General features: G+C 37.8%; 1 protein-coding gene across 1 annotated transcript in view; it reads left to right on the plus strand.

The window, feature by feature from the left end:
- ABCA13 (ATP binding cassette subfamily A member 13) overlaps positions 1-14,236 on the plus strand; it is a 176,935-nt gene that overhangs the window by 18,295 nt on the left and 144,404 nt on the right. The window contains 12 exon segments of the mRNA XM_052788185.1: positions 9,508-9,752; positions 9,755-9,817; positions 9,820-10,701; positions 10,704-11,270; positions 11,273-11,511; positions 11,514-11,895; positions 11,898-12,330; positions 12,332-12,448; positions 12,450-12,488; positions 12,490-12,613; positions 12,616-13,122; positions 13,124-13,982. Coding sequence (XP_052644145.1) covers positions 9,508-9,752; positions 9,755-9,817; positions 9,820-10,701; positions 10,704-11,270; positions 11,273-11,511; positions 11,514-11,895; positions 11,898-12,330; positions 12,332-12,448; positions 12,450-12,488; positions 12,490-12,613; positions 12,616-13,122; positions 13,124-13,982 — 4,457 coding nt within the window.

Genomic DNA, 14,236 nt, shown 5'->3' on the forward strand with positions numbered 1-14,236 from the left:
GAGCTGGATCTCTTTTCAGCAGTTTGATGGAATAAGATGAACTAGCTCCCATGAATTTCTTGTAAATATGTCTCTTCAGCAATTGTGACTTTCAGATTTGGAATATATTTCTTATATACATTATTATATGGTGTGCTAGACTCAGATTGTGTGATGCTCAGCACCATGATACTCAGGAATTGGTCGGCAAAATAATCATATTATAAGGTCCACACAGATCTGGATTTAAATAATAAAAAGGGAAAAGGGACAAGATATCTTTCTGTGAAACCTTTTAGTTGGAGACCTGCAATACTATAGCGTGGGTATATGTAGGAAGAACACTTGTATTAGTTGTAATTAGGTATGTGAAAAACACTTTGGTCCTTTTGGGGACATTGATAGTCTTAAATTACTTGGTATTTGCATATGACTTTACAGTAAAGAATATATTAAAAGTACAAGTTTTGTCCAAGATGCCACTGAAACTGTGCAATTTTGTCCTTGATTTCTAGCTCAGATGTCTTCAGATTACGAATAAAAACCTCGTTTGAAAATCACTGTTGGGAATTAACACAGACTCTGACACAAGTTTTGTGTATTTTAGTACTGTGCATCATTACTAGGAGTAAAGGTTGTACAGGTCATGTTACAGCATCAATGATAACAGTGAAGCCCACTTTCCTTGGGTTATGTTGTACGACACATGTATGCTTCTTGCCTTTAATGGCTTTATAGCTGATTACTCTGGGAATTTAGTGAGCAGTTCCCTTGTTGATACACAAAAAAATGGTATAATCCAACATACCCTTTAGCTGTATCAGCTAACTAAACTAAACTGTAAAAAATCTGTTTTAGCCTCTAAAAATGACCAAAGAGTGAGTGCACAGCAGGAACCAGATCTCATGAGAAAACAAGTGCTCTTTCAACATAATTTTCCAAAGGTGCACTTTAATATTAAATATCCTAAAGTTAGCTGATTGTTTATCTTCTGGGTTGATAAGGTCATTGGACCAAAAGGTGTCATTTTTGTCTTGTGGGTTTTGTTTTATAGCACGTGGCTTCATGGAGTCAGTACTGCTAGTTGTATTACCGAATCCCGATTTACTTGTGCAACCAAGCCTGCAAGACACCTCAAACTTCAGGATAGTTTCTGTAGTCTTCTTTGTAGGATGGCTTGATTTGAAGCATGCTACCCAATTTTGCCTGTACACCACTACACCTTCCTTCATGATGGTGGAGTTATACTGATTTACTACAGCCGGGCATCTGCCCTGTCAGTTTATATGGTAAAATGCTCATCTCCATCCAGATGAAGGAGTATAGAGGAATAGTGGCATGTGAGAGAACCCAAATGAATTTACTGCCTTGGGGTATAGGACTCATTACAGGAAGCAGGAAAAGAGATTTTGAGGATTGCACAAGACTTTTAGTATGGGATGATTGGAAGAGGAACCAAAGGCAAGAGGAAGCGATCTGGGTGGTTTAGGGAGGAACAAGTATGGGAAAATAGAAATAAGGTGGTGAAAGGGGCTGCTTGCATATAAACAGGCTTCTTGGTCAATATGCTTGCCTGGCCATGCGCTGCACACGACCATTGCAGGCTGTCCTGCCTTCTCTCTAAGCTCCATTTCTAACTCTTTTCCTGAGTGAGAACTCTCAATTCTGTGTGCAAGTGTGTGTATGAGGGTCTGCGTGCAGCAACTGGGCTCAGACCATGGGACATATAGGGGCCTACAGCAACAACTGGAATGACTGGAGTGAGTGAAATCAAGTGCCAGCAAATGGGGTGGGCCTGTGCATCCATGGTGCCAGAAACTAGAGTGAGTGAGGGTGGGCATAATCAGCATGTGATTGCTAGTGAATATCAGACTGGGATAGCTGAAGGATGGGTGAGATGGCCTGGGAGGTGTGCACTTCTCTGAAAGTGAGGAGGAGTCAGCTATTAGAGGAACCAGGAGGTCTGGGTCAGCACCAGACAGACCATGGGGTTTAGGAGTTGACTGAGACCTGTTTGTATACCTCCTATGTGTGAGTCACTGAGGAGAGCTTAGGGACCAGGACCAGCTGCTAGACAGACTGAGTGTCCAAGAGCAGTTATTGCAGGGATCCACTTAGGGTGTGAACAAGCACATCTGTATGAGAAGCTGGAGCAGGGCGGCAGCCTTGAGGGCTTGTATGCTTGGGTGCCAGCAACTGGGGAGGGGGAATGGGATCCAGGGGCAGCTGCTGGGCAAACTGGGTGTCTGGGCCCAGCTGCTAGGGGGGATCTGCACTGTGTGTATGTATATATATAGATGTATGCATGTATTCCCTCCAACAGGCCTTTATCCTGACCAACCAGGGAGGTGAACAGGATGAGGCCGTTGGTGCTGTTTGTCTTTATGCAAGTGCTATGTGTGTTAGTCTGTGGTGATCCATGTGGCTGGCCATGTGAATTTACTGTGCACATGTTGGCTTGTGTGCCTTGCTGGCACTGGATGGACCTGGGGGCATGGAGCTACAGCAGCCTCACCTCTGTAGGGCTACTGGATTTGGTGACTCCCTGACATGACCTGGTAATGTTTCTGTGGTTGTCTTTTATTTGAGAAGGGCGAGATTAGTTTTGCTTGGGAGCTTAAGGAATTAGGCCACCTTTCCATGTCTCAGAAGAATTTTCTGGCTAAATCAACAGTTACATATGGAAAGAGTCTAAGTTTATTTACAGCATTCATAGCTAGATACCCACACAGGACCTCATTTTCCTTTCCTGAAAATTATGAAAGCTCACTGAAGTTATTGGAGCTACTCTGGTATAACTGCGAAAGGCACTAGGGTCATGCTTTTGCTGATGTAAGAACACTGGTCTCTTCTTTCTGCCCTGTCTTGATGAGCCTTTTTCAGTGGTAGTGTAGGAGGGGAGCAGCCTTTGCTCCTCCGAAGCACAGAGTGTAACTGTGTACGTATTTTGTACAAAATGATTGAGTACTTTGGGCAGGGATGTAATCTAAACCAAAGTGGCACCTTTATGTCTCTGTAACTGCTGTATTTTTAAACCATATCACGCACAGTTTTCTTTCCCCGAAGGATGCTTCCTACTGTACTGTCCCTGAATTATTCTGTAAGCTAAGTATTTTCTTTATGGGGTGTGTGCGGGAGATGTCTCACAACAGCTTTATGTAGCCTGGAAAAACTGATGTCCTTTGCCCAAAGAGACAGATTTATTCATCTAGACATCAGCAAGCTCTTTGTGGAGCTAAATCAGTTATGTTGTTATTTAATGTTTGTTTATTAATTTGCATAAAGCTGCAGGGGCTTATTTTGCGGGATAAAAAGTACTTGCTAAGTAGACTATTTCACTTTTTACTCAGCAGAATTTTGGTCTAACTTTACTTTGTAATTTTTTGTGTTTTGACACTTCATTGTGAGAATTAATATGGAGTGTGAATTAAATCTGTTCCTTCACCCTGAGTTCATTTTTAAAGTGACAGTATAGTCATTAAATTTTAGATGTTGATGAGCAATGCTTCCTATGTATGCAATGACGTGCTTACAATGTTTGAGAAGACCATGAGACTTCCACAGGGCTCAGATAACATTGATGTTTTAGCAATATACATGTGCTGTGGTAATGGCTCAGAGGTGACCTTCAAGCTAAGTAACCTGATCCAGTCACTAAAGGAATCTGTAAGTATTTCTGAATTTTTTTCATGTTTAAATCTTGCAGTGCCTTACTTATATTACTATTACACAATGAAATAAATTAGCAGGGGTTGTAGCTTGCTACTTAGTGTTTGCTATTGGTAATAGAAAATTGAGGTTTGAAAGACTGCTCATTTAATCCATCTTATGTTGGATTTCAATATCATCAATATTACAAATCTAAGAAGCAGGACCAAAGTCAAAGGTGAATGAAAATGAAATGAAATTCATAAAAATGAATCTTTTACTGGTTTCAAATATTGATTTCTTTACTGTGAAAGGTCCTGCTTCTGCAGAAAGTAACTCAGGGATGACAGAGCCTGCCAGATTCAATAATGGATGATTGTTTGGGATGGCAAGAAATAGAAGAGCAGCTAACAAAACATTATGCTTATTGCTATGAAGTTAATCAATTGCTGAGCACAGAGGCACCATCTGAGGAGGATGTCCATTTCAGCTCTTGTCAGAAACAGCTGCTCTTCTCACTGTATGTGTCTTGTAATCTTGTATCTTTTAATACATAAAGATCCTGACTGGTACCAGCCTGGAGTAAGGTATTCTAAACAGTAACTGAATAGATGAAAAAGTTAAACCCCTACTTTTTGCTTTTGATTACCACCCAGTGCTAATAATTTTCTATAAGCACAAACAGGAAGGTGGAGGAGGATTTTCTTAATTTTTTTTTTTTTTTTTTAGGAGTAGTAGTATTTGGGGGGTAAGGGTGGAAATAGGCTGAGGATAGGCAGGTATCTAGGATTCTAAAAGCCCATTCTCCCTTTTTATCTTCTCATGTGCAAGCATATTCTGCTGCTTCTCAGCCTGCTTCCCGGTACCTCTCTGGTACATGCTGCTCAGGATGCTTGGAAACCTGGATCTGAAAGACTCCTGGGAGATGCAGGAAAACGTTAAAGAGAGGGTAGTTAGAAAGTGCACTGGGAAGGGTATTGCAGCCTCAAGTTGCTTTCTGAACACACAAAGTGGTCACCGTTCCTCTATTTTGGCAGAAAATCCATTCGTCTTTTTAAGTTGATTGTCATTTGTAATGTCTCAGTAATTCTACTGATTTCAAGCTTTAATGGTGTTAGAGTATATTAGAGACAAATCTCTATATCAATAAAGTGCTTTAAAATAGGATAAGATTTTATTATTCTTGCTTGGCAATGTAAAGCATGAGTATAATAAGTTTAATGTGAAGCTGCACTTATACTGGACAGATATCCTAGTTCACAAACTTAAACATGCGTAGAAGACAGCTATTTACATTACTTATGTGTATGAGAAACATGACAGCCTAGTTTGCTATTAAAGAAGTAAAACTATTAGCTCTAAGCATTCAAGAATCTGTCAGGAATTCCGCAAGCTGCATTGGCAGTGGGCATTAAATCCACAGATATTAACAACATCTTACACATCAGAAAATCTATGTCATTTTTTCTGTTTCTTTTGCTGTTGGCCAATGGTTGATTGCCTTCCCTCCCTCCATCTTTATAAATGACTATGAAATCAGCAGGAGGACTAGTTTTACATTTCCTTTGAGCATCAAAAACACTGATAGAGCTAAAAGGCCTCTGGGAATAGAGGCTTGTGTTTAAGTAACATTGAAGAGCAAGAAAAGCTCAGTGCTATTCTTGTGAGGTGGGTTTTTTTTGTTGGATTGTTTGGGTTTTTTCAGGGGCAAAGCAAAGATTTTTTTTTTTAATGCAAAGGTGTATTTCAGGACAAGAGGAAGCATTTCTTGATAATTGTTTTCAATTTCAAAATATTACTTTTTGAACCAGAGCATTTTGTTGGGGGTTTCTTAAAAGGCTTTTTAGATTTTTTTTTTTTTCCTGCTCACAAACCTGTGTAGTAGAGTCTAGTTGTGCTTAGAGTGATGTAACAGCTATGCTGCCGATTTCTTTAGCAAAAGACTCTGCTATTAGCCCGTCTGCCTCAGTTCTTCCCTGTATGCATGAAGCAGCAATAGAATTTAGCTAGAGATTTAAAGAGAAATGGCACGTGTTCACAAGGTAATTTGACTTTGAAAGAAATCACTGGTTTAATCGTGGTAGTCTTGTTTTCTGTGTCATTTCAGGATTAATAATACACTTGAAGAAATTTTGTTTGTTTTGGGGGGAAACCCATACTAGAAGGATTTAACAACTTTTGTCAGTTGGACACGTGAGGTAGCTCAATACATGAATGAGGAAGCAGGCTCCATGGGAGGTCAGTCAGGTGAGGAAAGAGCTACTGCACAGCACAGGCTTTATTCTGATGTTTCCCGGTCCGTTTTAGAGTACGGTATTCCTCAGAATGCAAAAAGGTGATGATTTTTACATTTGTGAGCCTGTTTGTGTTTCCATTGAGCTTAGGATTCACCAGCTGATTGAATTATTATCAAGGAAAACTTATAATATACAGAGCCTAACTCTGATAAATAGCTGTGGTTTTAGTGCCAGCTAGAAAATTTTTGGATCGTCCATTTCTACTGGGAAAACTCCAACTGGTTGAACCTTGTTGGAGTCTCTACTTTTGCAAAACTATTGTGTCAGGAAGGCTTCTTAATTCCAAGATATACACTGGAGACCAGACTAGCTGGTCACCTAGTAGAGGTATTTCTAGGCTTGTTTCATATTAGTCAAGGAATTAATGCTTGATTTCCTTCATGCCAGTTGTCCTGTGATATTCCAGATGTCCTGACCCATCTGCTGTTAACTTTCTTGGAATACACTAGTTTTTTTCATTATTTGGGGAAAATTTTGAAATATCTGAGATTTATGCTGAGGAATGGGAGAACTTCCATTTCAGAATTCTTTCTCATTAAATATTTGTGTTACTCTTAATGTTTTAGTGGAGCTTTGAAGCAGGGCACAACGTGGCTGATCCAAACAGCTCCAAAAAATGATCTTGCCCAATATCACCAATTTGTTTCCTTTAAGTATTCTCACCATGCTCTCAAATCTTCCATTTTTTGACCACTTACATTTCCAGTTTCTGAAGGATTTAGGTTACTGATGGAGGTTTTTTTTAAGCTAGTTCTTGGGATTTGTGAAAGACGTTGTTTTTGCTAAAGATCTGTTTTCCTAAACACACTTTTTTTTCCTCTGCTCTTTTTCTCTGTAGAGCTAATCACAGATGTTCTGAATACCTCATCAGTAAGTGGGCAGCTATGGAATGTATGCAAAAACACTCAGTACTTGTTTAATCAAAGAACTGTGTTAGTGAAATGACCTGTTCAAATGTGAATTGATTGTACAGGTTATGTAATCTATTACAATTCCAGATATTTCGGTTATCTGGGCAGTAATAGTGAATTACTGAAATTCCAAAGAAAAAGAAACATTAAAGTTCATTTCAGTGCTGAGTACAGCACTAAGTGTGCTCTGGTATAATAAAACTAATCTTATTTGACCTAGTTCTGCAGTTCATGTATAATTCAAAAGATATCTTCTATTTTTCTATTTTTCTGTAAGGAATTGTATTTGAATTTTTCTGTGAGGAGTTCTGTAAGAAAAATGCAGATGCGCCTTATGTAGAGCTGATATTTACTGTTTCTGCATTTCATTCTTTTAAATCATTCAGTAGAACCAACATCAAACGCTTTAATAAAAATTGCATATTTACTTCTTTGAAAATGTATGTAATGATTTCTCTTTCTGCACACATTCAAGTCCTGCTAAATTTGGTAGGACTTATTCAGGTTGTTTCAGTAGGAGTTGATCAAGTTGTTCATAAAAACATTCTTTGATCTGTCTCTTGATGTTGAAATTTTTATTTTCTCTCCAGATGGACTAGAAGCATCTCTATGTTCTAGACAAAAGCTCAGTTTGGAGACTGTCCTAGGTCATTATTTAGTATTTCTGCAAGACTTACCAGATTATTCCTCATTTATTTCCTGGGCATGATAAGGCTGAACTAGTCAATGTACTTTCTTTGTTTAACCATTTTCCAGGAAACCTTTATCCTACTTCCACTTTGGACTTTTGTAAGTCTTGAACATAATTACCCTGCCTCATTTCACCAGATGACTGGTGTTTTTCAGTATTATTAGGAAGAAATGTAACTTTCTTTGCAGGATTCTGTCTTTGGTGGCTGTCATTCAAAAGCATTAAAAAAAGACATCTCCATCTCTGGTGTGTTATCAGCAGTAATCAAAGTGGTAGACTCCTGATGATTCCAATATATTGTTACAAGGGCTTCTTGTCACTAAGTTACTTGTATTATAGCCCTGCTAGTGTCTAGATGAGCAGTGAAACAGAAGCTATTTAATCATCACTGTTTAAAAAAAGAAGAAAATATCCCTCATGGAACAACTTTGGACTAATTGTTGAGTGCTGCCTCTACTATTAAGTGCTATTAACTATTTACTATGCTATGCTGGTGATCACAGCTGTTAACAGATAAGAATACTTTCTAAATTACATTTCTGGACTTTGAACTTTATTTTTCATTATGCTGCTATTTAGGTCTTTGCTAAATCAATCCCTTGTTTAACCTATCAAATGGAAATAACCACTATCAATGCAGTGAAAGATGAAGAATCAAAAGTTTTATAAATGGCATGATTTGAATATTTCCTCCACTGTTAGACAAGTCATGTCGTGCTTTTCATTCAAGCAGAACTTGAATTCAAGGAACTTTAGCAGCTTGATTAAAATGGGCTCTAGAAGCAAAGAACTCCTGGTTTGGGTTTTCAAAGTCTTAGATATTCTTGATATCTACAGTAAAAACAAAATGGAAGTTAAGGAGTAGAATGCAAAATGATATCTTGAATGTTCAATCACTTTTGTGGTCTTTCCCAATTTTGTTACAAAAATCAATGCAGACACACATTTGCTAGGGCAAGGATTTGGAGTTGGTCTTAAATACTGTTTCTAGAGTATGCATGATTTTCTCTTCACAGTAACAAAACACTTCACTAACAAAATCACCTGACTTGTTTGAGTTTTCTTTGCTATACATGCGGAGGTATTCCTTTGATTTGAATAGGTCTAGGAAAGAGATTCTACATGGGGAATGATTTTTTTTTTTTCCCCCCAATGTTTGACATCTTGGTTTCTCTCCTGTAGAAGCCATTCCAGTAATTGACACAGAAGTTTCCGCACAAGATTTTTAATGTTCTGTGGTGTTCTGTATTTTGACTATTAAAAGAATACATATTTAAGGAGAAGGTATCTTCAGTTTGAGACCTTTGCTTTGGAATGCCCCTTTTCCCATGCACCTCAATCTTAACCAGTTTTACAGAGCTAGTAAACATTTTGTCTATTGATAAATAGTATTGACACAATGGAAACATCAGTTGGAGCATTCCAATTTTCACTGTGATTTCATGTTTTGGGTTTTTTTTCTGGATATTAAAATAGCAGTGTTCAGCTATCAGTTGGTCAACTGGAATGTTTTGGCTTTCAATAATTATGATAAAAATAATTCTTCAGAATTCATGGAAAATTAGAGGGTTTGATCCATTTTATTGATAACTTCCTTTCTATAAAATAATTAGTCTGTGGAGCATAAAAGCTTTGCTCTTTTTAGCAGCTGAAAATGTGAGGTACTTAAAGGTGTTTGACTCTGTGGCTTACAAGCTTGATTATATTGCTGATAAATGCACACTTCTTTAACCTAGCTGCCTACATTCAGGTTTTGATTTGAATGTGGCTGTGACTTTTCAGTGAATTTTGTCACATTGAAAACCAAAGTGATTGTCAGGTTTTTTATTGATTAATTTGTGACTGGTATTTAAATGATATTTGAACTTCCTTTGAGTTAAGTAAATAAAAATATATTCTAAAGTTATAAGATATATATTTAACCAATTCTTGTCTGCCTGCTAGGTAACTAACAAGAAAAAACTCATGCTTAATTTTTCAGCATTTTGACATCTTTCAAAGAGTTTTTGAAGAGGGAAGGAAACCTAAGGATTTCTGATGAAAAAGAAATGGATCATCTTTTTCATCTTGTAGAAATCATAGACAAAATTATAATGCTTGATTTCTCAGCTTCTTCAAACCAGTCTCTAATCGAAAATGTCTTCACTAATACAATTATGTGGATGAAAAATTTTGCTGAGGGGAAGGAATCTGCCACCAATTTCTCAGTAGCGGTTTCTGAGCTCTATGAAAAAATTTCCAGCCTCTTCAGAGATTCTGGAGAAAAGAGAAGACGGAAGTTTTCTGGCACATAGTGAAATTGTATTCTGTGAACTTGATTCTAGGCTGTCTCATTTAAGTCAAGTGGAAGAGGAGGAGGTACTGGAGACCTTATCTGGAATTATATTTTCCATTACAGAAAATAATATCTGTAATAGAAGTATGTTATTGCTCCAAAATATCCTGACTGATTGGCCGAGGTTAAATATTGTTGCTTTGAACCATCTAAAATACTTAAGTGAAAACTTCCCAAAGAATCTCTATGAGGTTGGATCATTGACTGATGATCACGTCACTGTGTCTTTCGGCACAATTCATGGAGTGAGTAATGCCTCCTCTTTCCTACTCTCAAATGCAACTTATATATATAAAGTACAAGAATTAGGAGAAATTGGGCACAATTTCTTCAAAAACATCCCAAAACTAAATAGTATTAGCGTGGCCTCACTTGTTTCAATACTTTTCTCCCTGTATCAGAATGATGATCTGGTCTTAAATATTGAGACCAATAGCACTCTGTTAACATTTCTTTATGAGACTTCAAAAGATATTTCATCTTTTCAAGTGTGGCATGACTTCCTAGATGGGGATCGAGTTTTTGATTTTCTGTCTGAAACTTTTGATCATCTCTGGAACTTCACCAGTAAGTCTCTCTGTGAAAAGTTACTAATCATTTACAACTACACAGAGTTTCAGGCCCAGTCTCTTGCACAGAAAGGGAAAAAAGGGATGCAAGTTGTCTATAGCACTCTGAGCAGCCTTAAAACTTTGTTTATAGATGAAGAGCTCCAAACAGCTGCCTTTTGTTATTTTGAACAGTTTCTTGATATCTCCCCAGAATGCCTGCTAAATAGTGGGTGCGTTGATTTTTATCTATTAAACATTACTTCTGTAGATCACTTGGCAGAGGTTTACAATTTCTGCTTCCATTGGACAGTGTTCTGTCTAGTATAACAAACTTGGGAGATAAGGTAAGTGTGCCTTCTGCTTTGCACTGCCCTTTTACATGGCTGCAAACCTGGACAGAGACTTTTGAAAAAGCATCCAAAATCTTAAGTTTGAATTCAACCTTTTTTTGTCTAAGAAATGATTTGGCAAATCTCTGTCTTTTAAATGCAACTCATGACGAACCGTGCAACAATACAGCTATGGTTATTGTTGAAACTACAACAGCAACAATGAATCTATTAAAATTAATATTTGAAGGAAATGGCGATTTAAATGACTGGAAAGATTTTGAAGCTTTCCTTGCTAATCTTCAAAGCGTATTTAACAATGCAGTTGATGTCACAAGATCACTTAAAGGTAACAGTTTAGAAAGTGTTTTAGAAATGATGGGCGTCATGATAACTGAATTGCAGAAATCCATGCTGAAGGTTGTTAGTGGAGAGTTTTCAAATTCTTTGCTTGATACTTTTGTCTCAGGAGGATCTGAGGGAGAAGATAGGGGTGCTGGTGTATTTTCCATTGGATATTCCCTTTCTACTATTCTCAAAAGGAACTTGGAATTATTCTCACAGAGATAAAAGACACAACTGCTTTATTTAAAAGTGTACCTCAAGGGAAATGTATAGTTTGTATCAGCATTTCCCTGAATATTACCAAACTAATTTTGGACAACACTCTGAAAGAGATAAGCTGTTCCCAAACAAATTTTTCATCTCATCTCAATTCCTTTCTAAACTTTTATAGTACAGTGGATGAAGCAGAGGATTGTAACAGATGGATAGGATACATGCATTAAGTAATCTCAGTGAAAAATACAAGTCACCTTCCTACCTTGAAAGTGCAAAACTTTTTTTATTTCTACTGAAATCTCTGAGGAACGATGAGACAGATGCTAAGCTAATGAACGTGATGGACTTTGTTAATTTGATTTTTAATTTGATACTCCCTGAATGGTCTCGAACTGGTTCTGATGTGATTTGTACAAATGTGTATTTCAATATTATAGCAGAAACTTTAAAATTTTTTGTCCCTGAATTTTATGTAAAAGATGACATTAGTGTGCTTGAATTTATTTTTACACTTTTAAATAACTCTGGAGGGCAAATAAAAATGGTTGTCAATGATTTAGTGGGGCACTCACAGTATACATCAAATAAGACCCATTTGAGTCAGTCCATGGATTTAACAGGACTTTGAGGACGTTCCTTAATCCTTTTCGCCATGTTCAGCTTGCATCAGTAGAACTTTTGGCAGAAATTCAAACTCTTCTGAAAAATAAAACTTCTGAAATCCAAGAAAACAGCTCTGCTCATTTGGATATTGAGATTAAACCTTTCTTGCATGAGAAAAATACCATTTTTTTGACGGAGTTCTTTCAATATGTGACTAGTATACTTGACTCAAACTTGTTGGGGGAACACAAAACATTTTTCCGCATACTGATAGAAATAGCAGCTCTGAATATTGGACTGGTAAGGAAGGCACAAAAATTTTTCAAGTCTTCTAGTTTTACTGGCTTTCCATTAAGCAATGATAAAGAGTTTCTAAAGCATATGGTAGCCTTGGTCCAGAATATGAGGAACATGGATGTTGAGTTCTTTAAGTCAATTCAAACAAGCCCAGAGGAGCCTAGATAATTTCTTTAAAAATATCAAGCCTTTGTATATTGAGAACTCTGAATTAGGAATGTTAACAGACTGGTGGGATGCATTTGAGAGCAATTTGTTGGAACCTGACTGGCTTATGGCAAATAACTCTTTGAAAAAGATCAGCTCTATGATGTAGAAGAGATGTTCCATCTCCTCCTCAATGTCGTCGGCCTTACAGGAAGATTAGCTCATGGAAACATCACAGAAGCACTAACTGAAGTATATGCTTTCTCATACTGACTCAGGAAGCAAAAGTGCCAATGTTTACTGAAGAGGAGTTCTCTAATCAAGTAGGAAGTCTTCTAGTGCTACTGGATACACTGACAGATATGTCTGATGAACCTGCGGAGGCCTCAGTTTGTTTTTCTGCAGCATTCTGCTGGACTCTCACAACAGCAACACCTCAGACTTTTAAGCCTTGTGACTTTGTGCATAGTAATTTTACTCTTGGTTACAATGCAGTCATTGAAGTCATTAAGGAGCTGAAACTCATCACTCTGGAGGACAGTTCCTCCTGCACTATGGAAGACTTTCAGATGGATGTCACTTGCAGTCTGACTTGCTGTTTTCATCAGATCAAAGAATGGAACTCTATTCTGAAGTTTTCTGAGCTCCCCCATGTAAATGGCTCAGTTCTCAAAGAGCTGCTGGAATTTTTGAATGAGCTATCCCTCTATGCTGTGCCACTGCAGATGAATAATGCATACTCAATCCATTGTTCCTCCACACTGAAGAGACAAAGTGGCTTTACGAATTGTAGAAGCACCCGATGGTATGCCAGTGGCAGAAATGGAGATGGCCAAAGGTGCTCTTGAACAGCTGGGTCATCTTTATGGTGGTATAAGTTGGAACAGACATTCAAGAACATCACTTATAAAGACTGCTCTTACTAATGTTAAGAATATGACCAGTGAAGTTTCTGGACCCCTGGATACAGAAGCTGTCCTTTCCTTTCTTTCTGTAATTCAGCCTTTAATGACGCTGTCTTCTGTTGGAAACTAGACATATTCAATGCTTATGATATTATCAGCTTTAAATGGAAACAGCGATGTATCCGATAACTTTGAGAACTTCTGGTTTCCTATAGTGACAGGCATAGAAGATTTATTGGTGAATTTTAATGTTAGGCACTTATTTGTGGTGATAGACCAAGAGTTTCAATTACTAAGGTTAGTCACTGGACAGTCCTCTTCAATGGCTCTTGATGTTTTAATACAGCAGTTTAATACATCATCTGTAGAGGCTACGTTAAGAAATTTTGAAGACATACAAGAGATTGTGAACAGCTTTCTATGTGAGTGTAACAACAAAAATTATTCTAAAATAATGCATGCTCTAATTCTTCTTATGGCTAATGAAAATTCATCAAATGACCTACTGCTGGTTGTCAAAGACATTATTGACTTTCTGGAACTATTCCAAGATACGTCCAAGGAAGATTACACTGGTATGTTGTTTGTTGATCGTCGTCTTAGCAGAGAAAAATTGAATAATACTCATACTGCTAATTCAGTTTTGCTAAACAGTCTCCTCCATGTAATTGCTCATCTTACTGTTGTAGAAGCAGCTCTGCATACAAACAATATTAAGCTTCACTGTGGCCAGCAGGAACAGGGAGGTGGTTGTTCCCCTGTACTGGGCACTGGTGAGGCCGCACCTCGAGTACTGTGTTCAGTTTTGGGCACCTCACTACAGGAAAGACATGGAGCTGCTAGAGCGTGTCCAGAGAAGGGCAACCAAGTTGGTGAGGGGCCTTGAGCACAAGTCTTATGAGGAGCGGCTGAGGGATCTGGGGTTGTTCAGTCTAGAAAAGAGGAGGCTGAGGGGAGACCTTATCGCTCTCTACAACTACCT

The sequence above is a fragment of the Harpia harpyja genome, chromosome 5 (genome assembly GCF_026419915.1).
Source record: "Harpia harpyja isolate bHarHar1 chromosome 5, bHarHar1 primary haplotype, whole genome shotgun sequence".
NCBI classification, from domain to species: domain Eukaryota; kingdom Metazoa; phylum Chordata; class Aves; order Accipitriformes; family Accipitridae; genus Harpia; species Harpia harpyja.